This window comes from Molothrus aeneus, chromosome 8 (assembly GCF_037042795.1).
Source record: "Molothrus aeneus isolate 106 chromosome 8, BPBGC_Maene_1.0, whole genome shotgun sequence".
Lineage (NCBI taxonomy): Eukaryota > Metazoa > Chordata > Aves > Passeriformes > Icteridae > Molothrus > Molothrus aeneus.
The window spans coordinates 19,669,445-19,696,338 of NC_089653.1; the positions used below are offsets into that span (position 1 = coordinate 19,669,445).

General features: G+C 37.5%; 1 protein-coding gene across 2 annotated transcripts in view; it reads left to right on the plus strand.

The window, feature by feature from the left end:
* Window positions 1–544: 544 nt before the first annotated feature.
* The window catches only part of HECTD2 (HECT domain E3 ubiquitin protein ligase 2), a 33,158-nt gene continuing 6,808 nt past the window's right edge, over window positions 545–26,894 (plus strand). The window contains exons 1-17 of one of the 2 annotated variants that reach the window (XM_066554270.1): window positions 545–978; window positions 5,141–5,270; window positions 8,714–8,852; window positions 10,292–10,394; window positions 11,249–11,338; window positions 11,887–11,951; window positions 13,220–13,265; window positions 14,346–14,455; window positions 15,868–16,016; window positions 17,403–17,526; window positions 18,258–18,354; window positions 19,229–19,336; window positions 21,168–21,300; window positions 24,175–24,263; window positions 25,284–25,442; window positions 25,733–25,807; window positions 26,633–26,720. In XM_066554270.1, coding sequence (XP_066410367.1) covers window positions 727–978; window positions 5,141–5,270; window positions 8,714–8,852; window positions 10,292–10,394; window positions 11,249–11,338; window positions 11,887–11,951; window positions 13,220–13,265; window positions 14,346–14,455; window positions 15,868–16,016; window positions 17,403–17,526; window positions 18,258–18,354; window positions 19,229–19,336; window positions 21,168–21,300; window positions 24,175–24,263; window positions 25,284–25,442; window positions 25,733–25,807; window positions 26,633–26,720 — 1,957 coding nt within the window. In that variant the 5' untranslated portion in view covers window positions 545–726. The remainder of the gene's footprint in view (window positions 979–5,140; window positions 5,271–8,713; window positions 8,853–10,291; window positions 10,395–11,248; window positions 11,339–11,886; window positions 11,952–13,219; window positions 13,266–14,345; window positions 14,456–15,867; window positions 16,017–17,402; window positions 17,527–18,257; window positions 18,355–19,228; window positions 19,337–21,167; window positions 21,301–24,174; window positions 24,264–25,283; window positions 25,443–25,732; window positions 25,808–26,632; window positions 26,721–26,894) is intronic. The other variant, XM_066554269.1, reaches the window with a different exon arrangement.

Sequence of the window (26,894 nt, forward strand, 5' to 3'; positions counted from 1 at the left end):
CAGGGGGGTGTGAGAAGTGCCACTGCCAGCACGGCCTGTGCCGGCAGACCAGCACCCGGCATCACCCGGCGTGACGGACTCGCGGCCGTGCCTAGCGGTATCCGCCCCGAAAGTCCTTCACCCAGCTGTATATTTATATATATTTTTATATTTATGTTCATATTTGTTTATTACTCGTCTATTTCCTCGTCGCCACTCCCGGGTCTCGTCAGTGCCCCACACCCGGCCCGGCACCCCTTGCCAGAGCGGCTGCGCCGGGGCAAGCCGCAGCCCCGCGCCGGTTCCTGCGCCGCGGAGTTTCCGCCGCCGTGTCCTCCGCTCCCCCCGCGCCGCGCCCCGGCCGCCAGGCGCGTTTCCACGAGCCGCCCATGAGCAGCATGGCGGCAGCGGCGGCGGCCTCTCCTGCTGCCCGCGGTCTGTAGGTGGCGCGGCGGCCGAGGGCGCTCCCGGGCAGCGGCTCCGGCGGTGCCTCCGCTGCGCCGCGTCCCGCGCTCCCCCTGCTCGCCGGGGCCGCGGCGGGGGCGGCCGGGCTGCGCTGCGCTGCGCTCCGCCCCGCCGTGCGGGGGTGTCTGGGCGCCCGGGAGCAGCACGGCTGCTGCAGTGCCGCGGCGGCCGAGCGGAGCGGCGGAGCTGAGGGTGCCCGCGGGGGCTCCGCGGAGGGAGGAGAAGAGGAGGGCGCGGGGTCGCGGGTGCCAACGGCACCGAAAGGCTGCCGGGACCGGGACGATGGCGCTGCAGAGCCCGCCGGCTGCCGCCGAGCTGCCCCCCGGCCCCGGCGAGGGGCATCCGCCGGGAGCGGAGCTGAGCCAGGGCAGCGCCGCGGCCCCGTCAGCCGAGGAGGGTGGCGAGGAGGAGGAAGAAGAGGGAGAAGGGGAGAAGGAAAAGGAAAAAGAAAAGGAAAAAGAAAAGGAAAAAGAAAAGGAAAAGGAGGGAGAGAAATTGCCGCCCATCCCGTCGGCGTCCACCGCGGCTGCCGGGGTAAGTCCCGTCGGCTCCGAGGCAGCCGCCCGCGGGCCCGCCTGTGCCATCCGTGTTCGTTTGCTGTGTTTGCCGCTTCATTTGGGAGGAGAAAGGGAAGGGGGGAATCATCGTCTTCGTTTTCTTTCATGTTCCTTTCCGTTGAGAGGCTTTCATTCAAGTTTCTTAAAAATAACAAGTGCATCTGTAAGCAATGACATAATGAAGCTATAAATTCTCCATCCACTTATAGTTAACATTTTACAACGGTCTGCTCTGTCGGGTTAGTCATGACTGAGGGTTTGCAGCATTGTGAATGTTCATTAAGGGTTCTCGGGGGTGGAGGGTTTCAGCTCTAATACACTTGATGGAGAGAGAGGTAGCTGGGGAATACTTCTGTATTTTTAACTTTTTCTTTAAATATCTTTCCAATTTTTGTGTGTTGAAGCAAAGATCACAGAACATTTTGATGAAACGATGAATGAATTAATGCAGAGAAAAAAATGGAGGAAGGATATTTGCCAGAATAACTTCCTTTCAGAAACCTTTTTTCAGGTTTTTAATTATACCAGAGTTGGGCTTTTCTTTCTGCTGTCTATACAATATTACAGAACATAAATTTTCCCAAAAATTCCCATTCCCAATGTGAGCTGGATATCTTACATAGCTTAAAATTAGAACTTGTGGCAAGTTACTTCAGTCCAACAACAGAACAAAAATGTTACTAATCCTGTAGTGATACACTTAGGAGATTTTAGTTCAGCAGTTCTGATAGGCATTGGACTTATTATCATTTAAATTCTCATTTATTTAAATTCATAATTTGAATTTAAAAGATTGCACATATAATATTTATGACTGTCAGGAAATAATCGTGATGTTAAACTGAGTAATTGTATGCAAACTGTAAACTCCTTGGAGCAATTCTGCCAATTTTGTGTTTTGCCTAAATGTTCCAATCTTCTGAAAGACGTTCAGCTTTGTAAATCTGTCAGAATGTGCAAGAATATGTTTATTCTTGTGATTCAAATACCAGTTTGGTGGGAGAAATCTGTAATGGACAAGTGCACAGGAGTTTTTTCTACCTTTGAATATCTCCACCTTAGACTTTGAATGGCAAAAGCCAGTCCCTTAGAATAAAGATAAAAGTGCTGGCCTAAAATGTGTCAGGCTTAGCTCAACTAATGAAAAATGTGTGCCCTTGGATGGCCATGTAGAATTCCAGCTACCTTAAAGAACCAGGAGAACTTTGTAGCCGGACATCGGTCAGGTACCTCTGGAGTGTTGGCCGCAGGCAGGAGCTGTGGGACCTGTAGAGGAGCTCTGAGCTGGCTGGGGGTGGTTGTGTGTCAGGTGCAGGGCAGGGTTTGAATTTACCAAGAGCCTTACTTGGGGTTCAGTAGCGTGTTACAGGGGGGATAGAGAGAGAGTTTTGTGGAGAGATGCAATAGACTATCACCAAAGAGGTGATAGTTTGGGTGTCAGCATTCACATTCTGGAAAGAAACTTGTGGAAAGCTAAGTGATTTGCTCCCTAATAAAAGGAACAATTAGAGACTCCTGTAAAGGAAAAACAGTCTGAAGTTGCATCTTTCAAGCTATGAATGGAAGGGAGAATCCTGCTTCTAGTGCAGCCTGTTGTACTCTCAGATGCCTTTGGGAAATCCGAGTGTCCTCCACATCTTGCACAGGGAAGAAAATCTTTTCATCCTCACTAGTCTTTGCAAGCCATATACATAAGGGTCTTGAGTAAGCAATGTTAGGGCTAACACAGGATTTTCCAGAAGCTCCTCTGATGATCTTTGTCTCTTCTGAGAAATCAGTCTGTATGTGCTCTTTGAAACATTTTGATTTGTTTTCAACATTTCATTTAACTTCAATAATGAAAATACTGTTTTATAAATTATGATGTTAGTAACTCTCCGGTCTTATGGAGGGCTTAGTGCTTGGAAAACTTCCACTAAGAAGCCAGCAGAGTTGTTGGTTATTAATATGGTCTTAAAACAGGACTAAAGATTACTTTGGTCCTCTCACTCCCTCCTAGCATATTCATTCCTTTTGGTGGGTGGGAGGGGAATGGTGGATGTTCAGTTTTCTGGTGGCAGTGTGCTTATAGAGTCTTAGGCTCTAAAAGCTGTGACCTCCTCCAAAATTTTTAAGTATGACATGGTGCTGTGCCCTAGATTACTCCCTCAGGGGTTGTCAGAGTTTCTCATTAATGAGTGTGAAGTTTCTTTCTAGGGCCTCCCAATGAAGCCTTAATCCATATGTTTATCTAATATTCTTGAAACAGGATGATGGAGGTGAAGAGGGGATGCAGAGTTTGTTCTATGTGATCACTGCTGAAGGAGGTGGCAGTAAGGAGAAAGTTTTTAAGAAACTCTTCACCTGTAGTATTTCAGTGATGTGTCTGGAGTAAAACCTAGAAAGCTAAGTCAGTCAAAAAGTCTGTCACAATAATTTATTTAACAAAAACTCCTTTTTTCCATTATCTCTGCTATCTATTCCTTATTAATCATAATTAGACTAGTCTGTGCTTCAGAGCTTTTTTGCCTGGAGCACACATTTTGTGATCGAGCAGATTAACCTCAGATCTGGAGTTGTTTAAAAGTTCTTTTTCAGTCACTAATGTTTGTCCAGGGTCTGTTTTACTCCAGTCATGTGCCAGATGATTTTTAAGAATCATCTTAATGATATTTCAAAATTTATAGCCTAAAAAGAAATGCTAATCTGAAAATTACACTGGTAATTATATTTTATTTTGGAATGTTTGTTGCATGTAATGAATTTAAAACTATAGATTGAAAGTTGGTAAAAATAGAAATTTTATAAATTGAAATCTGATATTTTTAAAGCCAGAAGTCCTGATGATTGCTCAAATTTACAATTTAGTGAGTTATGAGCCATGGAAAAATAGCTATATGTGGCAGAGTTATTTAAAATTTCTGGCAGTGTACCAGCTTGCGTACACTGTGGTGTGGTAGGTTTAAGGGCTGGATTATTACCCTTGGTGTTTTTTCAGGATGTTGTGGTGGAAGTGAAATGCTTTTCTTAGAACTCTGACTGCATGTCTTAGTCTAAATGTATTTCTGTTAAGGGAAAAGGGAAATGTACTGGTTCAAAAATGTTGATAGGATATTATATGAGAACATATATTCTCATTTGCAGAATTAAAGTTTTGGTTTGTGTGGAAACATTTTCCTAACTGAGAGTACAGATGCCAGATATCAGGAAAATGAGTCTTTAGGTTACTGTGAGGTTGAAAATCATGATGTGCAGGAAGTGTATGTATATTTTTTTCAGTTGATCTACCTTCTCCTGATATCAATTGATGACTTGGAATTGAGAAGAAAATTAAAATATTCATCATGAGATTTCTGTCATCTTGGGCAAGCCTCTTAACCCCACCTATGCTTTGCAAATTCTGTAGTGAATAACTATATCTAATAGCACCCCGTGCTGATTAGCCAACAGACTAATTGGCACAATCCCTTGGAAGTCTGATGTGTGATTTCACTTCTGTCTGCTGTTAAAACACATTAGTTCTCAACACTTCCCAGCAGAGACTTGTGCAGGCTCCTTGGTGACAGCATGTACAGGTGCTCAAGCAGGGAGTCTTTTAGCACTTTGTTAACCAAGTTTTGTTAGTAAGCCTTTCTTCAGTGGCAGCAGATGCTGAGCATTTTGAATCATTAGGGAGTTTTAGCCAGGTAGTCAGTATTGAACTTTTTTTAGAGGTTAGAATTTTTGGCCCCACATTTTAAGTCTAGGGAAATTTGTCTAAACTACTTGACTATATTAGGGCTATTTGGAAAAAGGAATATGTGACACTTTCTTCTGTTTAAACTGAGCTGGATGTAGTGAGAAGTATAAAAGTAGACATTAGGATGCAGAAAGTTAGAATATTATTGACAACATCCTAATTGTATTGTGTTTTCCTCACAGAAATCCAAGGACATCTTCATATCCTGCAAGTTAATACTTGAGTTTTTTAATGTAATTGAAAGGAATTTTATGGTACCTCTCCTGAATCAATTTGAAACAAACTTGCAGAATCATTATTTATGTTTTATTCAGTTATTACCAGTCTGATTTAAAAGAATTCTGTGTAAAAACCTCACTCGGAAGATTACTACAGCAGTAATGTATTAGCCCTTTAGAGCATACTGTCATCTTAATTACAGGGGTTGGAGGAAGGAGCCAAAAATCAGTTTTCCACTTTCAGCAATTTCATCACAACTATCAACCAAAAGAAAGAAGGCATCGGAAACAGAAATTCGCCTACGCAACTTGTTATACCCAACATCAAAAACGGTAAGAGAAAAGAGACCTGTTACTTAGTTACCAAGTTTAGAAGGTGCTCAGTTTTCTGCCAGTATTTGTATTTTGGTAGTGTCAGAAAATCTGGAAATCTAGATTTCATTAAATTATGCTGTGTTGTACATTGTAGAGGCAGTGAGATATATGATAGCCGATCCTCAGTGGAGGTTGTGTCATAGAGACAAGTTGGGTAAGAAAAAACAAATAGATCTGGAGGATGGAATAACTATCTGAAATTTTAAAGAAAGGTACTGATTCAGCAGTTTATCTGCAGATATTTGTCAAGCTGCAATCAGGCAGTGTCTCTAGAAATTTTCAGAACTTTCAGATAATTATTTTATTGCCATCTGAAGGATGGTGGGAATGAGGCAAGCATAAGACTTTTATAAGGGAGGCAGTTGCTGAAAGATGGTTTTTTTCAGTGAAGATGAAGGCCAGTGATGGCAAAAAGTAAAATGCACAGGAAACAGTGAGTTCTGAATAGCTTTATAAGTGAAAAGGAATGTTGTTGTGCTGTGATGAGGTAACAATACTTGATGAAAAGATAGAAAGTGTAGCTCTGTATTAAGTATGGTAGGCTAGAATAATGAAGCCTAGATGGGATGATGTTGTGGTTAGACCTGGAATTTTTATTTGACTTTTGGGCTAGGATTTCAGTAATTTGGGACTTTTCGTAAAAGACTGTACAAACATTTGTCAGGTTTGTATTGATCTTGTCTCTGAGCAAGTCCCCTTCAGGCTTATTGTGCTGTGGTTCATTAAGTCTTTATCGCACTCAGTGAAATTGAGGCAAGAAAGAGACTGCACTGAGAGATCTCAGCAGTGCAGCTTGGAAACAAAACTGTTGACAAGTATTGTCAGTTTCAAAGTTGTACAGAAAAAGGTGGTTTATAACTTGCAGCATTAGATTCTTACTAAAATAATATTTTATTAGTCCTATTAGCTATACTGCAAAACTTTCTGCTTTGTATCAAGGAGATTTTCTTCACCAAAGTTTTTGATCATTTCTTAAGCAGTCATGCACAGCTGAATCTTTACTTGATGTAACTGGGCAAGAAGCCAGAAATTACTGTTTTTTCTTGTCTTGTAATATTGTGTTATTGCTGTTTATCAACTCAATACATAAAATTTCCCATTTCTGCTCAATGAAACTCCAGTGATGGATCTTAATTAGTATTCTTTGCTGGCAGAAGAGCAAATAAATCTATGTACAAATAAACTTGAATGATGACAAAACATACTGAAGTTGACCATATGTGTTAAAGATACTATTAAAAATCAATTTTAGTATATGTAAATTAAACTGCATGTATTTCCAAGAAGATGACATTGCTGACAGGGTACAAGTTACCAGCTTAGCACCTGCAGCCTCAATTTACTGAATTGAGAAGCAGTGTCTGCCAGCAGATGTCTCTTCTACAGATGTAGAAGGAATCTTTTCCTCATTCAGTGTGTTCAGCTGGTTATAACTCAATGTTTAATCCATTTAAAATTGAGAAGACAGAATGAAAGTTAAATCAAAAAACTTGTTATTCTCAGAGTATAAAAATAAGACAAATTCTTAGATTCTTTAAAATCAGTCCATCCTGCTTTCAGAGAATGGTGTTCAATAGCAGAACATATGCATGGTTGGATGGTTTGGCACCTTGGCTTGGATTAATTTATTATCTATATGTCTGCTCTGTTTTTTTCAATTACTACTCTTTTCTTAAAATGGTTAAAATTCCATCTGTGAGAATGGACAAGGTTCCATATCAGTAACTGATGCATCCTCAGGTGATTGAGGGCAGCTCTGATCTGTTTTCTCATGAATGGTGGCTGAGTTAAGTCACACTCATGACTCTGTCATGAGCATGAGAGGACAATCACCCTGTCATGAGCCTGAGAGAAAATAATCTTCTTTTGGATTCATGGGACTTTTATAGCATCTGTTTCCCTGCTGTGATAAATGGAGTAGGCAGCAGTGTAGTGATACTACTTTGATGTTTAGTTAATTAAAAAAACCCAAATCTTTAAAAAGGCTTAGAGGGGTCTTATACAATTCATAGAGGATTTTCATTAAATATGTATGACTTTTGAGGACACTTTTATTTTATATAGTGTCTTTTATCCCAAACATATGTCACAATTCATGTAAATGCTTTTAAAAATGAGCAGCATAAATCAGACTGTAAGAGTGTTTGAGGATGTTTGTGAAGACACTGTCAAAATGAGTGTTGGAAATGCAGTGGAAATATTTTTTCATGTTTTGGGTGGGCTTACCTTGGCTGACTGCCAGACATCCACCAAGCTGCTCTGTGACTTCCCCTCCTCAACAGGACATGGGGGAAAAATAAGATGAAAAAGCTCATGGATTGAGATAAAGGCTGGGAGTACACTTTCCCATTTTCATCATAGGCGGAACAGACTTGAGGGTATTAATTTATTGCCAGTTAAACTAAACAGAAACAAAACTCAAAACACCTTCCCCTTCCCTGCTTACCACACCTTCCCTTGTTCTCAACTTCTCTCCAATTCTGCCAGCAGCCTGATCAGGCATTGGCTCTCCACTGGCTGCAAGGGATTCTCTGCTCTAGACCCTGACTCACCTCCTCCTTCTCCTTCTTTTCCACTCATGTGGGTGTCTGTAGGGTAGTTTCCCTCTTTTTTTTCTTCCTTTTTTTTTTAAATCCTTCCTCTCTCTCAGCTGCTGTGCAGTTTTTTTTTATGCTTTCCTAAATATATTGTCACAGGGGTCCTATACCATTGTCACTGCTGGGCTCAGCTTTGGCCTGTGGTGGGTGTGTTTTGGAACTGTGTTGGACACACAGGCAGCCTCGTCTCTCCTCTCACTGTAGCTGTTGCCAAGTCTTGCCATGCTAATCTGATCAACTATTCTCAGATCAAATAGAAAGGAAGGAGTAGAATAGAAAGGCCTTGGCAAAACACTGCCAATTGTACTAGAATAGGTAGCCAAATGTATTAAAAAGAAGTGTTCAAAGATGCTTCTGTTTCAGCACTAATTCTGTGTAAGACAAAAAAATTTGCCTTTTCCATTTAGTTTTCTGGAGAGATTCTCTATGGAAGCTGTAGATGTTTCACAGTCATCTGTAGCTAAAATTCTATATCACAGTGTTGAAAAATGGACCGAAGTCTTGTCCTTATATGATAGTTGGACTTTGGTATGGTTGTGCATGAGATTTTTTTTAGCTGTAAGGAGCACCAGTGTTGCAGTTTGTATATTGAAAATTTACAATCTATATTGGAAATACAGTAATTGGCATCACTGATGTTTTTGTTAGTTAGCCAAATTTTCCATCGTGTCTGCATATGCACATAGTAAGAAAGATACTTTTTTAAAGAGTTAGAATCAAACACTTGGAGTTTTATTTTTTTCCTAGCACCAGTTTATTTGTGTTAGATGCATTGTATTTGCTCTTCTTTACCTTTCTTTTAAGGGCGGGACCTACCAGCTCTTTGCCTGGATGTACGGCAAAAGAAGCGCATGTCAATGGATACATTACCCCAGGAACTGAAAGCACCAATTCCTCCTGAACCTTCCCTTCCAATTCGAACCAAAACTGTGAAAGATTTTCAGTAAGTTATACTGCTGTTCCTAGAAATGTGCTTTCCTCTTTCTTTGGAATTCTTTTCATTTTGACCTAATTCATACATTTGATTTTGTTAATCTCAGATGAGGAAACAGTTTCAGTAAGACTGGCAAGGAATTAGTCTGGTTGTGGTGGTGGGATTGATAGCTCTGTTGCTGTGAAAACCATCAAAATATTTTTTCTAGGTTGAAGTGTTGTACCACACAGAAAATGGCAAAACATACACTTCAGAATTAGAAATGCAGGGAGTGTTTAGTTTTGGAAAAGAATATGTATGGTTTATTGTAGGCTGGCAAAGTCCGTGCAGTCTTAAGTGTTTTGGTTATACTGGCAATTATTTCTCTCTTCCATGTTTGAAATTTTGTGCTTCCAGGGAGGAAAAGGGACCCTTTTTGATAATTTGGTGTGTATTTGGTTGGAAAGAAAAAGAGCTGTAAAGAAAATTTGCAAAGAGGTGATCCTTTCCTGGTATTCAGGTGATCCAAAGAGCTGAATTTTTTTCCACATTTAGATTTTTGTATCTATTGACTATTGCCTCTAGACAACCTGTGGCAGTGTTTGTAAAAGGCTTCTTCCTTACATCTGATCTAAATCAGTCCTCCTGCAGGTTAAAGCCATTAGCCCTTGTCCTGTCCATTTGAATTCCCAGCTGTGAGCTCCCACCACCTCTCCATTTCCCTTCTCCCATGGTTGCCATCATCCAGGCAGGGCTAGGTCCTTCTTAGTTGGTTCTGGCAGCTGCTCCCAGCACTGAGCTGGGTTTGGATTTCCTTATGCTGAGGATTTCTTGCGCAGCCTGCAGCACAGTCGGGGAAAGCAGCTTCCAGAGGAAGGCCTTGCACAGGTCCAGGTAGATGACATCATTCTTCCATCATCCACCAGCACTGTAACCCTACTGTAGAAGGCCACCAAATTTGTCAGGCACAATTTGCCCTTAGTGAAACCACGTTGACTGTCACCATTGACCACCTTGTCTAAGATTAACCACCTTAGATTGACCACCTGTGCCTAAGATTAAGTTCTATTTGAAAAAATTTAGAAGACAGGAAACTTTGAGAAATTCTAGTGAATTTGAGTAGTTTAAGAGCCATCATACTTACTCTGAGAGACTTTATCATGTCAGTGTAGCTGCAGCTTAATTCTGTTCTGCTAATTATTTGTCCTAACACGCTGAACTATGACATTGTGAATTAACATTTTGAATAAAAGACATTGCTCAGGTGTATCAAACACAAACTATGCTTTTGTTCTCTTATAATACCATGATCTTTAAATGACAAGGAAGAGGTTAGAAAGATACAGATATTATACTCGTCTGTCTTGTAAGTGTGCTTAGTGAGAAAAGCTTAAAGTTACAGTGCATTTTAAGGTCTAAGTGGCTGGCAAGATCAAACCATTACCAGTATTTGAATATATTTTCTCTAGGGATGATATGGAAAAGTCGAAGGCATCGGGAGATTGGAAAGCTGTACATAATTTTTATTCTACAACTTTTGATTCTTTCTTGGAGATAAATGCTGCATTTAAGGTAGAAGATAATTCCTAATACTATTTAGTAATTACAGTGCTTTTTATCTTCAAAATGTTTCAAAAATATCTGTTAAAGGCTTTCAGCCAGGTATTCAAGGCCACTCAGATAATTTTGTCATGATCTCACCTGCCTTTTGTAGACAATCTGTTATTGCATTGATTTATTGATTCCAGTTAAGCAATTTTATTTCAAGTTTGTGGACCTTTAAAATTCCAGTATGTAGTTTGTTTGTGACACTGTGACTGTGTAGGTACTTTCTACACAGTTTTAAAACATCCATGCTAATGCAGAGGCCCAGGCAAATCTGGAAACAGAAATTCCCTACCCCTAAAAAAAAGATGTGATATGGGCTCTATTGTAGCTGTTCATGTGTTATGATGGCATACTTGGTTTTCCTGGGAGCTGTTATATTTGTCTTTCTGAATTCATGCTAAATTATTATTTCCTGCCTATTATAGAGCAAAATATGCTTATGATATTTAAAATGGATGGTAGGATCTTAGCCTGGATAAAATAACCTGTGACCTTTAGTTATTTAATAAATATTGAATACTTAAAATTTTCTTGCCTTTGTCTGATAATGGATCAACAACAAAGATGATGAAAGTTCAATGTAATTCATTATTTGAAACCCTCTTACATTTTGAAAATAGAATGCCAACATAAATATGTGTAGGATTACTATTGTTTTGTTCTATCTTTAGCATACTAATTAAGGAAACTTATATTCTTATATCTTGATTAAGGAAATACTTATATCTGAACATGTTTTCCTAAGCTTGCTGTTAAACTTACATATTAAAGATAGCTATAAAATATTCAAAATGCTTCATGTATTATCTAACTTACAGAAAGATACCAATTCTCCATTTAATACCATTGAGGACTCTGGAATCGATGCAAAATTTGTGAATGTTGTCTATGATGCCTTATTAAATACTGTAAGTAGAGAAAAAGAATTCATGTTTTATACCATTTTATACCAAAGTTTTTCCCAGATAGGCATGATTTCTGAAGAATCTCTCAAAACATACTTCAGATGATCCCATGAGAATTGTTATAGAATCCTGACAGCTGCTCCAGTAAAAGAGGAGGAAAATTTTCCTTCTAGTAAAGCATAGTTTATATTGTGGTAGTTCTTAAAGACTGCATATCTTAGAGATATTACATGGTAGTGATGGGACTGCATGGTGAGAAATTAAAAAAATGTGAGGATGGGAATAGTAAAATGTAGGCCTAGTATACAAAGGACAGGAGTGGTTTAGAAATTATATTTACAGGGTATAAGTGTTGAAAGGCACCATTGGCCCAACCCCACATTCACCTAGTACATCTGTGAGGAAGATATTTAGGAGATCAGCATCATAACACAAAAGATTTCTTAGCTGTCTTGAAATATAAGCATAGCAAAGTTGCTTGTTTGTACAATGCCTTGTATTGAATATGTGTAATTACTTCAGATATTATTTTTCCTCTCCTTTCTTCATAGCCTCAAGATGTGCAGAAGTCAGTCCTAAAAGGAATAATTAATGGTCTACTGCAAGAATGGACAGGGTAATTATAATAAATATTTGCATCAGTGCTGCACCAGCACTTAAATCTGCTATATGTTTTATATTTATTGTTTTAGGCAAAGAAAGAAAATGTGATGCAACTAATTTGATACATAAGAACTTAATTCTTTTTGCAAGTCTGCTGAAATAGTCTTGAACTCTGTAAGCTGGCCTTGAACCTCTGAGAGACAGATCCATACACAGCCATGCATTCTGTCACCAAATCTCAGCTGCTTGTTGCCAGGGCATTTCTTTGGACTTCTTAATTGTGAGATGAATTTAAGAATTCAACGAGGTTAAAACTTGTTCTCATTGTCTGTCCCCCAACAGCAACCAGGACAATTCCTTGATCCACAGTTTGCTTCACAATACTGTTTGTGTGAGGCAGCACCAGAGAAAGAGCAGTACAAGATGCAGAAGGGGATAGCCAACAAGCAGGAGGGTTTTTGGAGTTGACAGCATCTTAGCATGAAGTAATAGAAGTGAGAATGCATAGTGTAATTTATAAACAGGTATAGCAAGAGACAGTGGCTTGTTGTAGCTCACATGACCCAGGTCTTGGCAACCCCTTTCTCCAACTCACACTGCTTTTTGTGCTGTTGCTGCGTGTATTTGTCAAAGATAGAAGAATAGGCTTAGTAGGGAGAGGAGGGAGATAAGTGTAGCTGCTGGGGCTATGTCTTGTTTAGTTAGTTCTTGAATGATGAGTCATTTGGGCAAGAATCCTGTCAGAGGAGGGAGGCCTGCAAGGGAAAGCAGGGTTAGGAGCAGTATTGCGTTTAAGGATGGGATTTTGGTTCATGCAGTTATTAGGGTAGATAGTTTTAAGACTTTAATTGTGTTTATTTAATTGCGGTTATGTAAAAGCCTTGATAAAATGAAGGAGTACAGAGGCTGCAGTGGTAGAAGTGTATGGAGAATTCTTGCAGGAAATATCAAAGAGGAGCAAATAAACTCCTTTAGGGTGTCACTTGAAATAGACAATAATGCTGAATTCCCTCTTTAGAACACCTCTAACTCTTCAATTCTGACCCTTTTTTGCCTTCTGTCACATTTTAAAAAGACAGATGATAAACGGCCTGCTACTTTCAGAGAATTGTCAGAATCTCTAAATGACCTTTTCAGTTTTTTGAGAGCAGTGAAGATTCTTTAATATGGTATTTTATACATATTAGCAAAGCAAAACAAAATCATTCATGATTTCATGACTCTTAATGTCTGTAAATTATGGATCCATATGGTTCTGTTTATAATTTCATTCCTTCATAGGCCACGAACAAAGGATGATCTTAGAGCATATTGTATACTTTTACAGGTAAGGAAAATACAGTATTTTTATGTAAGTATGTGTCAACTTACAATCTATAAACCAGTATACCGTGTAAGCAAGATAGTTTATATAGCTGAGATACTTCACATCCAATTTCCTGTTGTAAGAATGCGTTAAAATATGTAAAAAAGTGTAATGCTGTAATGCATGATGGGAGTGGGAGCTTAATGGAAGACAGTTGATGGGGAAAGGTTGAATGGACTAAAACAATGCACTGATAGACAAGTAATTGTTTGCTTTTCTTTTCTGGGTTGGAAGAATAAATATTTTACCTTTTTATTTGTTCTTATATTGTCCTTATTCCCAGATTTGCTGTATTAGGGTGCTGTAACTCTGAAAGTTTCAGTATATGCACTTTCTGATATTGCTGTGACTTTTTCCAGTGTTGCATTTTATCCATTCTGTCTGGCTGACTTTTTCCAGTCTATCTGACTGGTTACAATGTCTGATTTCTGTCTGTGGTCACCTCTTGCCTTTGCTGCTATAGTTGGCTTGCATTTATAGCAGATTTCCCCTTTGTATTTTGCTAGTGTACCTAACACCTCTGCACACAAAGAGCAGTTTCTGCTGCTATTTGAAAATATCAAATGGCAATTTAATTTATTGAGACAATCCTTTTCTTCTCTGGGGTGGTATATACTAGCTGTGAATTAAAAATAATGTCTCCTGCTAAAATAAGGGAATATGTGAACACATGGAATAGAGGGAAAATTAGTTTGGATTGATATGGGATAGACAGGAGCTATAAGAATTTGTATTACTGATATGAAAACCACATCACTTAGAGGAGTGTAGTTTGTGTTACAATGTAAAGAATGATCCAGAATTTTGAGTACTGGTTTTGGGCTACCTGTGGGCTTTCTTTTAGGGGAAAAAAAAATCATATTTTTACAATACAGAAGTTGTGAGTTGTTTTTTCCCATAGATTTACCTCTGTCACAGCTGTTTGGTGAACTACTTTCTTGTGTAATTGTACTGGCAACAACAAACATAAGAAAAAAATCCTAATGACTTTTTTCCCTTTATGCAATTTATTAACCTAACACTTTTTTTAATCTTTTTCAGAATCCTCAATTTAGTAACACTTCTACTTATGTCATCTATGCTCACTTGCTAAGACAGATAGCAGCCTTAACAGAAGCTGACCATCATTTCCTAGTGCACTGGTCTAAAAAGTAAAACAAAAAACCAAAACCCCACATTACAAATTCCATTTCTAGGATTACAATTGTTCTGTATTTCCATTGATGTTGACTGTTTTATAAATTATATGAAAATTAATTTAATTGACTAAAGAGATTGGTTTTGTTACTTTCAAATACATGTGGACATAGTCCACTGAGTGATACTGATTTATAGATGCAAAATGTACATAATGTATAAAAATTATTATACTTCTGCAGAGAAGCTTTAATCAAATAACTTATCAGAGTTATTTTTGATAACATATGCAAAATAACTTGTGTGTAAATTTTTATTTATATATTTAAACGGTACTATTAAAATAAACATCTTTATGATCTTTGTTTAAATAAAGTTTAATCTCACGTAAATTGCAAAAGATATTGTAATGTTGCTGTAGTATACAGAAACCACAGCCAAACTAGTGGCCTGGCTTCCTAGTGCAATAGAGGTGGTGAGAGAGTGTGGTTAGGGCATTAGATTTGTAATTAATTGAAAGAACTCTAAGAGCACCTCACAAAAAAAGTCATATTGGGGGTAACTGCCCAAAGAGCAGCTCCTAAGTTTGTATGCAGATTGCCTTCCATGTACTGACTAAGCAAAAATTCTGTTTGAGGTAAAAACAAAGTTTGGCCACATTTGCAATTTCCAATCTCCTAGGAAATCTAATTAAGGATTTTCTTCTCTGCAAGGATGGTAATTCAATTTCCCTCCCCTCCCTATGTCCAGATTTGCTTAAAATTGTGGTAAAATATTACTTCATTGGAACTGCATTTACAAATGAGGTTTCCACTTTTAGTTAAGGATGCAATAAACATATCAATGTTTTTAGTCTTTAAAGCATGTATTAGAAATGGAAACCATTAAAATAGGAGAGTTCTTGTTTAGAAAAGGCTATTTTAACATGTCTACACATGTATGTGTATTGTTGTGCTATTATTGAAGTGGTGTAACACGTAATTTAAAATATGCACATGGCACTATGTGAAGCGTATACCACTTTTTATTTAAAAGGACCATGTATTTTAAAATTAATCAGAATTCCTCAGTATTCAGAGTGTGGAGTGAAATTGATAAGGATTTTTGTTTTGTTCACTAAAAGTCAAGAACAGATAATTATTCTATTGCTCTTGGTTTTGTTTTCCCACAGACTTAAAGAGCATAGTTAGGGACACACTGAAGAGAATTACCATGTGTCAATATTTAAAAGCATTCTTTTTCAAACTTTACATGTAGAATTTTGTTTTTATGTACAGGACAAAAATATTTAAAAAAATAATTTAAACAATTCAAATTGAATTTAAAAATTTTAATGAGGGAGTTTCTTTAAAAGCATTGAAATTTGATAACAAACTCTAGTGTAGACAGTGATCACGTGAGAGTAAGTGCAGCATGTTTGTTTTAGGATTTCACAGAAGAGGTTCAAGCAGGTGGTGGACAGGTTACTGCAATTTATTTCTTTACGGCTGTTTCCTGCAAAACCTGAAGAGTTTCCACCTATGGTGAAATGTACCTGGTGGATTCCATCAGCAACAAAAGTCCTGGCTTTATTTAGTAGGTATTTTTCTTGAGCTGTGTGGGCATGTATATGTTTTTATATGTATATTTGTGTGTGTATATGGGGTTTGTTTTGCACACATGCACACACATATTGGGTGAGGATAGTTTTTACTGCTCCTCTTCTGGGGAAGACTGATAATGATGGTGGCGCAGTACAAACTACAATAAAATGCTAAAATGTAGTAAGCAAGAGTCCTCTGTTGGTAAGTCTCCTACTTGCTTTCCAGTAGAGGATAATTGTTATACAGAGTTTTCCCGTGACAACAACTGAAGATTGTTCAAACAGAAATTCACAGAAGTAACCAATGGTTAAGGTTTCCCTTAGATTTATAAAATAAACTGTCTTAAACTTGTAGCTGCCAGAATTTCTTCTGCAACTCACCTACCCCCACAGAATATTTAGCTTCTAAAGGACGTTAGGCAATGCATGTGCCTCTTACATCCAAAACTACAGCTTAAAAAATGAATTCCTGCTCAGTTCAACATAGAGCACAGCAAATTTGACTACTGCAAATGTAAACCTTCTTAACTGCTGCCAAGTGGTGATTAGAGTATTTACTTCCTCTGTTTTAGGAGAAGACTAAACCACCAAATAAAAATTAAAATTGGGATTAATATATTTTCACTGTCAACCTAAAACTTCTACTTAAAACTCTTCTGCACAGTCCTGCCTGTCCAGAGTCAGGCACGTTAGCACACCTGTATCTAAACCCAAGATGTGTTTATAGTCATCTATGAAAGAGTTGCTTGTTCTTTAATTCTGGGAAAAGAGCTATTTGGTCAATCAGAAGACACTACTTTGTGTCTGACTGTCCAAAATTATATTATGCTAAATGGAGAAAACTTATTAACTGTTTGACACTTTATGAATACCATTATATAATGAGATAGAATTCACATTTAAGCTTTCTTCCTTTTGTCAAGTACTTAATTTTTGTGCAGGTCTAGGTGGTATAATGGAAAAAAAAGTAGATTTTCTAGCCATAGCTGCTTGAAATTACATGGATTTCTTAAACACTTTCATTTATCAAACTGCTTTTTCATCAATTTCAGCAGAACATAGTACCCTTTATCCATAAAACCTTAATTTAGTGTGTGTCACTAAGGAAACCAGAGTCAAACTGAGGTTCCCTTATCATAAATGGGCTGGACTAGGGATTTACTGTTTTCTACAGCAATTAATGTGATGTTGTATAGTGTTATGTTGTAGTTATAGTTCTGTAGCTAAGACTGAGCTAAGTTCTGTAATAAAGTTATAATTTTTTGTATTATTTTAGACTTGGCCTAAAGTTTTTGAGATCATTGGTGCTCATGATGCCAAGAAATGAGATGTGCTGAACCTAGGCATTATATTAAAAGACTTTTGTGTTTTCTTTGCAGATGCTGCAAATAGTCTGATTAGCCCTCCTATTATTTCATATACGGATTTCTATAATTCTACACTTGATCATATTGATCTTATGGAAGAATATCATAACTGGCAATGCTATGGCAATTCTCACAGGTAAGAGAATTACTGGTTGTTTCTTGTTGAGTAGTACTTCAAAGCATTGTGTCTATGCTATGTAAATCTATATTAAATGTAGTGGATGTGTAGGGTCTGTATATGATATGCACACCATTTATGTCTGTACAGATCCATGTTAAATACTGTATTATTTTATTTAAAAACATATTATAGCTACTACTTGCTACTGCATGGATGTGAGATTGTCTGAAATAAATCTCGTTCTGCCTTTGCAAACTAGAGAAAATATGTAAAATATGGATGATAATAAAGTAATTTTATTAATTATTGGCATAGACTTCTGACTGTGTCTTACTACAGACATATTTTAGCCTCCAGTACATTCATAGGCATTTTCCTTGCCTTCAGCAGTAGTTGGGGAAAACTTGGAGACCATAATTTGCTCCACTGAATCAGGTATTTCAGCCTGCTCTTCTGTCTGATACCTGATATTCTACTTGAGAAGGGAAAAAAACAACTAAACAAAACAAACCACAAACAACCCAAATGAAAAAAGATAAGTATTACTAAATTCAGTTTCTAGCAGTATTTTCAAATAACAGTTTGTTCTAGTGAGTCAAGTATCACTATATACAAAGTGAAAAAACAGCAGCTATTTGCAAATTATTGTGGAGGAATTACTTACTGAATGATAATTCACTCCCATATTCTTAAAATGAAAATAGTATTCTAGAAAGAAAATATTTAATCTTCTTTTCTCTTGTTAGGTTTTCTTTCTGTCAATACCCATTTATTATTTCTATAACAGCAAAAAAAGTTATTATTCAAAGGGACTCAGAACAACAAATGATAAGTATTGCACGGGTAAGTCCCTCAATGATGAATGTTTATGTCTCATCCATTGGTACTTTATGAGTATTTGTTAGACTGATATTACACCTGTTGTTACAACTTCTAGTATTTCTGAATACCCTGCAAAAGAACTTAAACCATTTTACTATGAATAGTCTACAGATATCCATGCTGGGCTCTCTGAGTATTTTTTTTTTGTGTACTTAGTTTCAGGATCCTTATAGAGGGCAGTGTTTTAGAGAATAGCTTCTAGTATTGACTTACTTTTCTTCCTCTTTTGAGAAACCAGCATAACATGCTAGCATGTTAAATTAACACAATGATTAAGGAAGAAAAATTCTATGAGAATCTTGAACTGTTCTGTATTTTATTCTATGGAGGTGTGTTGTCATGGAAGACCAAGATTCAACTGTATCCTTTCAGGTCGTGGAAAAGGTACAGCTTCTGAGCAGCCTCTTCTGGGTGGAAAAAGGCATTGTCTGCCTCCTTCAGTAGTAGTTTTGTACAGGTGATAAGTGATACTCTTCTCCTCAGTGCCCTGTGTGGCAGCACCACCACCTATCCACTCCTGTCTTGCAGGATATACCTTGTGAATAACTAATTAAAGCATAAGCCAGTTTCCAGAATCTTATGGGTTTATTTCTAACAATTTGGAAAGTGCCACCTTCTTGTTAAACCTCCCAAGACATTAATTCAAATGTAGTGTAGAAGGTATCTGCAGTAGAAAAGAAATTTCTCTTCATCTCCTGGAAGAGACTGAAGCAGTTACTGTGTCAGGGAAATGTCTTCAATACACGATACTGAGACCTTTTTACAGTTAACAAGTGTGACACCTTTTTTCAAATGAAGATACTGCATGTGTGATGTTTCTTTTTCATTCAAATAGCAAAGCCTTGTGGATAAAGTCTCTCGCAGACAGAAGCCTGACATGAATATGTTATTCCTAAATGTCAAAGTGAGGAGGACACACCTTGTTAGTGATTCACTTGATGAGGTAACAAAAACATAAAATTAAATTGTGTGTTGCTGTAGAGTAGCTATTGTTAGATTTCAATTTGATAAGTCATATTTAAATCTTTTGCACTAAGAGATTGGGAATATAACTACATAATGCTAAATAAAGATAATTTAATTACTGTCAAAATTGTAGTCCCACAGAACAGATTGGGTTAGACATTTTGAAATTCATTTCCTGTGCTCATAGTGCTCTGTAGCTAAACCCATAACAAACATACATGCTTGCACATGGTCTGTAGTTGTATTTTTTCTGTTAAAAATAGCGTGCACAATTATCGATTTCTATAGGACTTGATTCCATGATAGCAGCGTGAATAGTATGTGACTAATCACTAATGGGGTTGTTCTGTTCTAATTCTTTGAATATTTTTATTATTTTCCTTCTCTGTCCTATAAGAATAATTTTGGGCTTTCTAGTCTTAAATTCTTTTAACTAATTCTTCACATTCTACAATGTAAGTTTTCCTTTTTTAGAAATGAAACAGATGTGTCCAATAAAGTAGACAATTCTTCAGTATCCACTTGCTAATTAACGTTATTTAGTGAAATTTAGTTCCCTCTCTTTCTCAACTTTGAGATTTCTCAACATTGAGCCTGATGATACTGAAAAATAAGTCCAGGTAGTGAAAACAGCATCAAACAAATTCTGATTACTCATGTCATAAAATGTAAGTTTAAACTTTATTTTTCTATCTTAAAACCTGTCTATTTTTGGCCTTTTCTCCTAAGACAAAAGAAGTATAATTGGTAATATTGCTTTCCCTCAGGCATTGTCATTTTATTAACCACACTAAAATAACCAAGAGCAAATTCAAAAGTTTTTATAGTTGAAATATTCTCCTGTTTATTTCCAGTGTTTTCTTCTACCCATCTCAGAGATGAGTATAAATGTATTATATTCATATTTTCAAATTTATGGGGAACAGCAGGTGGAGAGTGAAGATGTCTTACTTGTATTTCAAGTTTAAAAAATTTGCAAAGGAGAATCACTTCAGCTAATAAATAACTTGTTTCAAATAACACAAATACTTATAGTTATAAAATCTATGTAATATGAATTTACTTGAGCAACTAAAAACATGCAGATTATTTTAGCACATGCATATTCTTGGCTGGTTTAAACACTTTCTCTGGAGCTGGACAGTAATTAATGGTTTAAAGGAAGCATGCCTAGAGACTCAGTCTGAAAGATCACTGTTAATTGTAAAAGGCTGTAAAATAGTTCTTTGCAGATTTTTTGTGTACCTGCATGAAAAGCTATCTCTTAGAGCAACGCAATGAAAAGTGCTTGTTACCATTGTCTAAGAAACAGTTCTAAAAAGCAGTGATACTTGCTGGCAGGCATCTTACACAGAACCAAATGGTGTCCAAATATTGAAAGTGTTAGCTTACTTCCCTGTTTCTAAATATTTCCAAATTACGTCAAACTATTTTTATAATTTGTCATTTCCTTCTGGTAGCACAGTAAAAGGTAAAAAATTATGTAGGTCTGAAATATTCCAGACAAACTCAATTCATTATATCTAATTGCTTTTTAAGCCTGTTTGTACACCACCTAACTTCTTTTCAAGCCCAGAGAGTGACACCATGTGCAAAGTTGATGATGTCAAGTAGTCATAATTGTCTTGCTTCTGCAATTCAGTCATTGTTTTAATATAGTTTTGACCTATTAGTAGAAAATTATGCAAATTAATGGTTTCATCGAAGAGAGAGCAGTAGAGCAGAGGCTGAGATGTGTTCTCTATGGCTAGTGGTAGTGATAATATGTTAAATGTCCTTTTTCTTCTGCCTTACCTATTTCACAATAGCTAGCAAGGAAGAAGGCAGATCTGAAAAAGAAGTTGAAAGTCACATTTGTAGGAGAAGCTGGTCTTGATATGGGTGGCCTGACAAAGGAATGGTTTCTGCTTTTGATTCGGCAGATTTTTCACCCAGATTATGGTGAGTCCTCATAATTTTTAAGTAGATTGTGAGAATTTGTTCAGATTCTGTGTAAGCACTACTCAGCAATAATGGAAAAGTCTTTGTATTATAAACACTTTTTTTTAGCACAAATCCAAAGCATAAACTTTTTAATAACTTAGCTATTAGTTATGAAGGAAATTATCTCGGCCTAAAACAGCTCAGTGGTTTAGCAAATATTCAAGTGGAGATAAGGCCATTGGTTTATCATTTAACATCCTTCCCTATTTCTTCACATGCTGCATTTTCTCTTTCTGCCCTCAGTTGTCTTCTTATTGCTAGTTTAGGGAGGGAGCTTTGCTGGGTTTTGTCAGCGACTATAGTTGGGTGCTGTTACTATGCTCAGTTCTGGCAAACTGCCAACCTTGGTCTCCCATGTATCAATGGGGATTTTTTTTTGGTGCTGGTAGTTGCACTGAGAGTGCCTGCACGTTCTAGTACTGTTTCTGTGACTAGGATAGGTAGAGGTTAGTTTTTACTTGAACCTTTGTTGTCGTACGTTCTGTTTGTGATATCTGTGTAGTCAGTATTCTTAAAGGGGTCTGGGGTAATCTCAGAAAAGAAAGGTCCTTCAGTCAGGAGCAGAGACAGTATAGCAGTTGTGAGCCTGAATGAAAAAGCCTGACTCTGCTGTTACCAGGACTTGTGAGCCTGTAAGGGCATTTCATGCCCAAGGGGACAAAAAAGTAAGGCTTTTTGATTAAACAGGACATTGTAAGATGTGAGTGAGCGGTCATAAACAAGCAGTTCTATCCTCTTACTTTATAGTGATGTAGATGGATCTGGGTGTGTTTTATTCACCACTCTAATGAGCTTTCCTCTGTGCATGGATACATTACTGATGACTTAGTGCATCAGTAGTGCAAAGTGTTGACAGGATGGCTTTTAAATTGATTTCCAGGGACTTGAGCATAACACCTGATAGTCATTGAGCTTGCCTGTCTTTGCCTGGAAGTGTTCATGTCCCTTAAAATCATGGTCCTTTATTGTTATTAGGACTACTTCTAAAGGTACAGAATTTTAAGTCATTAATATGTCGTCATATCTGCTGAGATAATTTGCCTGTAGCCCTTTTTCCACTAAAACGGGGTCTGTGTGAAGACATGACATTGGTGATAGCAACCTTAATAGGAAACAATTTATCCTGCAGAAAGCATTCTGTAAGTTTGACAGTTCCATTAGTAAAAAAGCTGTCAGCAGAGCTTGCTAACTGATGAGTTTGGAAACAGTCAGAGTAATTTATTTTTTCACTATTTCTGGCAGACTTCCTTACGTTAAAGTGCAAATTCTTTCATTGTTACGACTATCAGCCAAGTGTGGGAGGAGTTCAGAAATATACTTGTCCCTTGGAAAGGGACTGTATCCTCTACTGTCTGTAATGTTTAAGATGCAAATAACACGTCAGAAGCTTGGAAGGGAAAATATCACTGTTATTACCCTTTCCAGGTAAACTGATTCTTCAGGTTTAACTCCTGGAATTTAAAAACTCTTAATTAAGTCAGCTGTGTCTTTTGCAATGCTTTCTTTATCTTGGTGTGGACAATTAACAAATGGGACTCAAAACCTATTTTGTTCCAACATCCTTATCATCTTTTAGCATGTGAGCTCTGCTCTGCCTTACATGCAGCTGTTCTGTTGCTTCTGGCAATGTCTAATGGCAGTGTCTATCATCTTTTGTGGTAAGTTCAAAAAGGGCTTCAAAAGATAAATTGTTCAGGAGAGTGGGGGAAAAAATGTGAAGGCAGCTTTTTGCCTGTAATTTATCATAAGAACTGGATGTCCCTGAGAAAAGTTGGATTTTCATTTTTTTTTTAATGAAAAGGACTTTGGTTTGTTGTTTTTTTTTTTTTAATGAAATATTATTTTTCACCAAATTTATTTTCAAAGAAAGATACAGTGAGCTATTGCATACGAGATATGCTTAGAACTAGTCAGTGCTTTGGTTTGTACAGAGCTTGGCAACAATAATAAGCTTGGCCCATTCAATTCCAACAAATTCAAAAGGGCCATCACATTTTGTCCAGTTTACTTCTGCATTAGAGCACCTTTATGCGAGTGTGTCTTACTTCTCTGAGCAATACTTCCTAGGCATTTGAGAGCTAACAGATAACAATCTGCTTTCATTATGTAGGTTTTTACTTTCTGTCTCTCTTTAAAACAGAATGTTCTGTATCTGACTCAAATAGCAGTCAAACGCATCTATACTCATGATTTCAGCAGGATCTAGCTTGTCATTTAGACCCATGAGTGGCTTTTTTAGGGTACGTGTGGTTTGGGGCTTTTTTAACTTTTCTGATATAATTTTTTGACAGAAAATATGAAACATATCCCTTTGCTGGTAGTGTGTGTATAACATAAACCATTTACGGTTTTCTATTCTAAGAAGGTAAACTTATGGTATTTGTATCATGGGATTCATGCCAGCATTTTTTGGGATTGTCATCTGCTATTGACCTAGAAAGAGAGGAGGAAGTGAGTTTACATTGCAGTAAGAAAATTTTTAGTTAGACAGTTAATATTTATGGCAGTACCGATGCTGGAGTGCAATGAAGAAACAGATTGCATAGGGAAAATGTGGAATATCCACAACTGGACGCCCTGAAGGACCTGTTGCACCAGCACCAAACAGGGCTAGTGGGCTTGAGCCTGCTTCAGGCTTGGCACTGCCCTTGGTGCTCCTTCCCAAGCACCAGCCTGCAGGCTCCTGCCATGGGTGGGAACAGGGTCCTGAGAACAAGCATGGGATGTGGGCACCCCAGGAGCATTCCAGGGGTGCATGGGTAAGAAAGAGGAGGCTTTGTACGAGTTCTTAAAAAGCTGTGCCTTTTTAAGTATCACATTGCCATTCTGCAGGCATGTTCACCTACCACAAGGACTCACAGTGCCATTGGTTCAGCAGCTTTAAATGTGACAACTACTCAGAATTCCGACTGGTTGGAGCTGTATCCTTTTATGTCTGCTAGAATGTTCCAAATGACATTCTGGGAATGGTGTGGGGATGAAATAAGGCACTGGCTCAAGCTCCTTCAAAGATTGTGTATACATCTATGTTCCATTTTAAATGTATTTTTTTTCAATATTGTTCAAGCAAGTGAACTAAAAATAGGAAGAAAATGGTGGTGTGTGGGTACGTGGTACATTTTACAGCCAGAAAATGCTAAGTCAATATTAAACATGCAACTTTTTTGTTTATAAGTTGTAACTTTAAACCTTGGAGTTTCTTTCAGTAAACATCAATGTGTCTGTGTTCATTAATAGTTCATTCAAGTCCCCATTGAGCACTATGTGGCTTTTTGCCTTTTTTATTACACAATGGAAGCCACATGCTATTTTGAGCCCTAGTTTATTTTCTAGGTTTTCTGTTGTGGTTATAAATGAAGACCTCAGACAAACAATTTATGATAGTATATGCTCATAACTCCACTGAGATGATGTAATAGTGTCCATTAACTGATTGCAGTTGGATCAGATGGTGGTTGTAGGTCTTTTCTAACAGATCTATTTTATTCTTGTGAGAAGCTGAATTGGGATCGTTTCAATTTGTTTCATGGGATGCACTTAAATATGCTAATGGATGAGCTGTAGTACCAGTGCAGGTATGTCTTAATGCTTTTAGATTTATTTAAAAGAAACATTGCTTTATTGATCTCTCACTAGAAAATACATATTTATCTTTCTATTTTTCCTAACAATACTTTGGAAAATTTATTGTAGAAATGCTTGTATAGAATATTATAGAGAAGATTCTCAAGCATTCTGTCAATGTGCATCATTTGATCATGCTAACCACTGCTTAATTGTAATGAAAAACTGTATTTAAAATTGTCAGTCCAGAAACAATGAAATAATTCACATTCCTTCTATTTGTTGAGCATGAATCTTGAAATATTTTTTCCAAGCTACAAAGATACTATCTATAATATGGATGTGTCAGATTTGCCCTTAACTTTTGACATATATAGCTTATGGGACTTGCTGTATATAACAGTATCACCTTGGATATTCGTTTCCCACCTTGCTGTTACAAGAAATTATTGAGTCCTCCCATTGTTCCCTGTGATCATAACGCACTTGTAGGCATCTGTGGTGTCACATTAGATGATCTGTTTCAGATTATGCCTGTAAGTATTACATTTTCTAAGAGGCAAAATTACTGATATAAAACCTGATTTATTCATATTTAATGCTAGAGTTATGAACTGTTTGAAAACAGCTTTTTTTCAGCACAGGCTGATAACGTTGTCTTCTGATGGAAACAGAAAAGCTCTGTGTTTTCTAGCATAGCATGCATTTTAAAAATACAGCTTTTTCCAAGATGCTTTCTGTGTAAAACAATGCTTCTGGCGTATCCTTGCAAAGTGCATCACTTAATTTTGTAGATTTACTAAATAGTTTTTTACTCATATTGTAGGAATTGGCTCATGGACTAAGTGAACTTCTATCCTATGAAGGCAATGTTGAAGAGGATTTCTACTCAACCTTTCAGGTCATTAAATGCACAATTCTAAGTGGTTCTCAACTCGTTCAGCGATTTTTCCCAGTGCTAGAATGGCAATGGAGTGGCTTATTGCAGTGTGACTGCTAATTGTTTGGAATATAACTGCACAGGATCAGAGCTGGCTCCAGGAGCCGCGCTGCCCGGCACTGCTGCATGTTCCGCAGTTGGCTCCGTGGTGACGCTCCAGGCTGTTGCTCCTGACAGTGTAGGTGAGCCCAGTGCTCACCACCAGGGTCACTTGGCCAGCTGCTGGTGCATTTCCAGCTCTTTGCTTTTCTGTCTAACCCAGAAGATAGTCAAAGTTCATTTGGTTTTTTTTATTCACTTTGTCCAAGAAATCTCACTTTAGCAATAGCCTGTTCAGGTTTTTACAGTTTTGCCTGACCTGTGTGTTGTAACTGCTATTTCAGTCAGGAAAGTCTTTTTCAATTACTCATTGTTTCAGAACACACATATGAGTTAATGAAATTTCACATTGGTGGTACTTAGTTCCTAGGTGAGCTACAGCAGAGCGAATACCTTCTTAATTGCATTTGCTGCTCCTGTGCTATTCTTTTGTAGAAAAGCTCTATGGCTTCAGAGCCTGCAGCTCGGTTTGACATGCCACTATGTAACAGGGTCAAATTTTGTTCTTGGAATACTAATTTTCTGAGCAATTTGTTGAAAACTGTAATATTTAACTTGTAAAAGCCTCACAACCCTCAGAATTACAGCATGTGCTGAAGAAAGGAAGGGAATACATGACATAATCTTGCATTTGTAAGTATATTAATTTATTTTCCAGTGCTCACCTTGACTCCTCTTTTTCTGTAGGTTTTTCAGGAAGAATTTGGTGTCATAAAATCTTACAACTTAAAGCCAAATGGAGATAAAATTCCAGTCACAAATAGGAATAGGAAAGGTAATTTGACATGTATTAACCACACATACTTTGTAGATTTAAGTTTGTCCTTTTTCTCCTTTCTATAAACCTATGCTTTTATAAACAGATTGTGAAAATGAAATGGCTGTAGTTCTTTCTGGTATGCCTACCAATTTAATGGTATCTAAAACTAAATGCTTTCATTTTTCATAT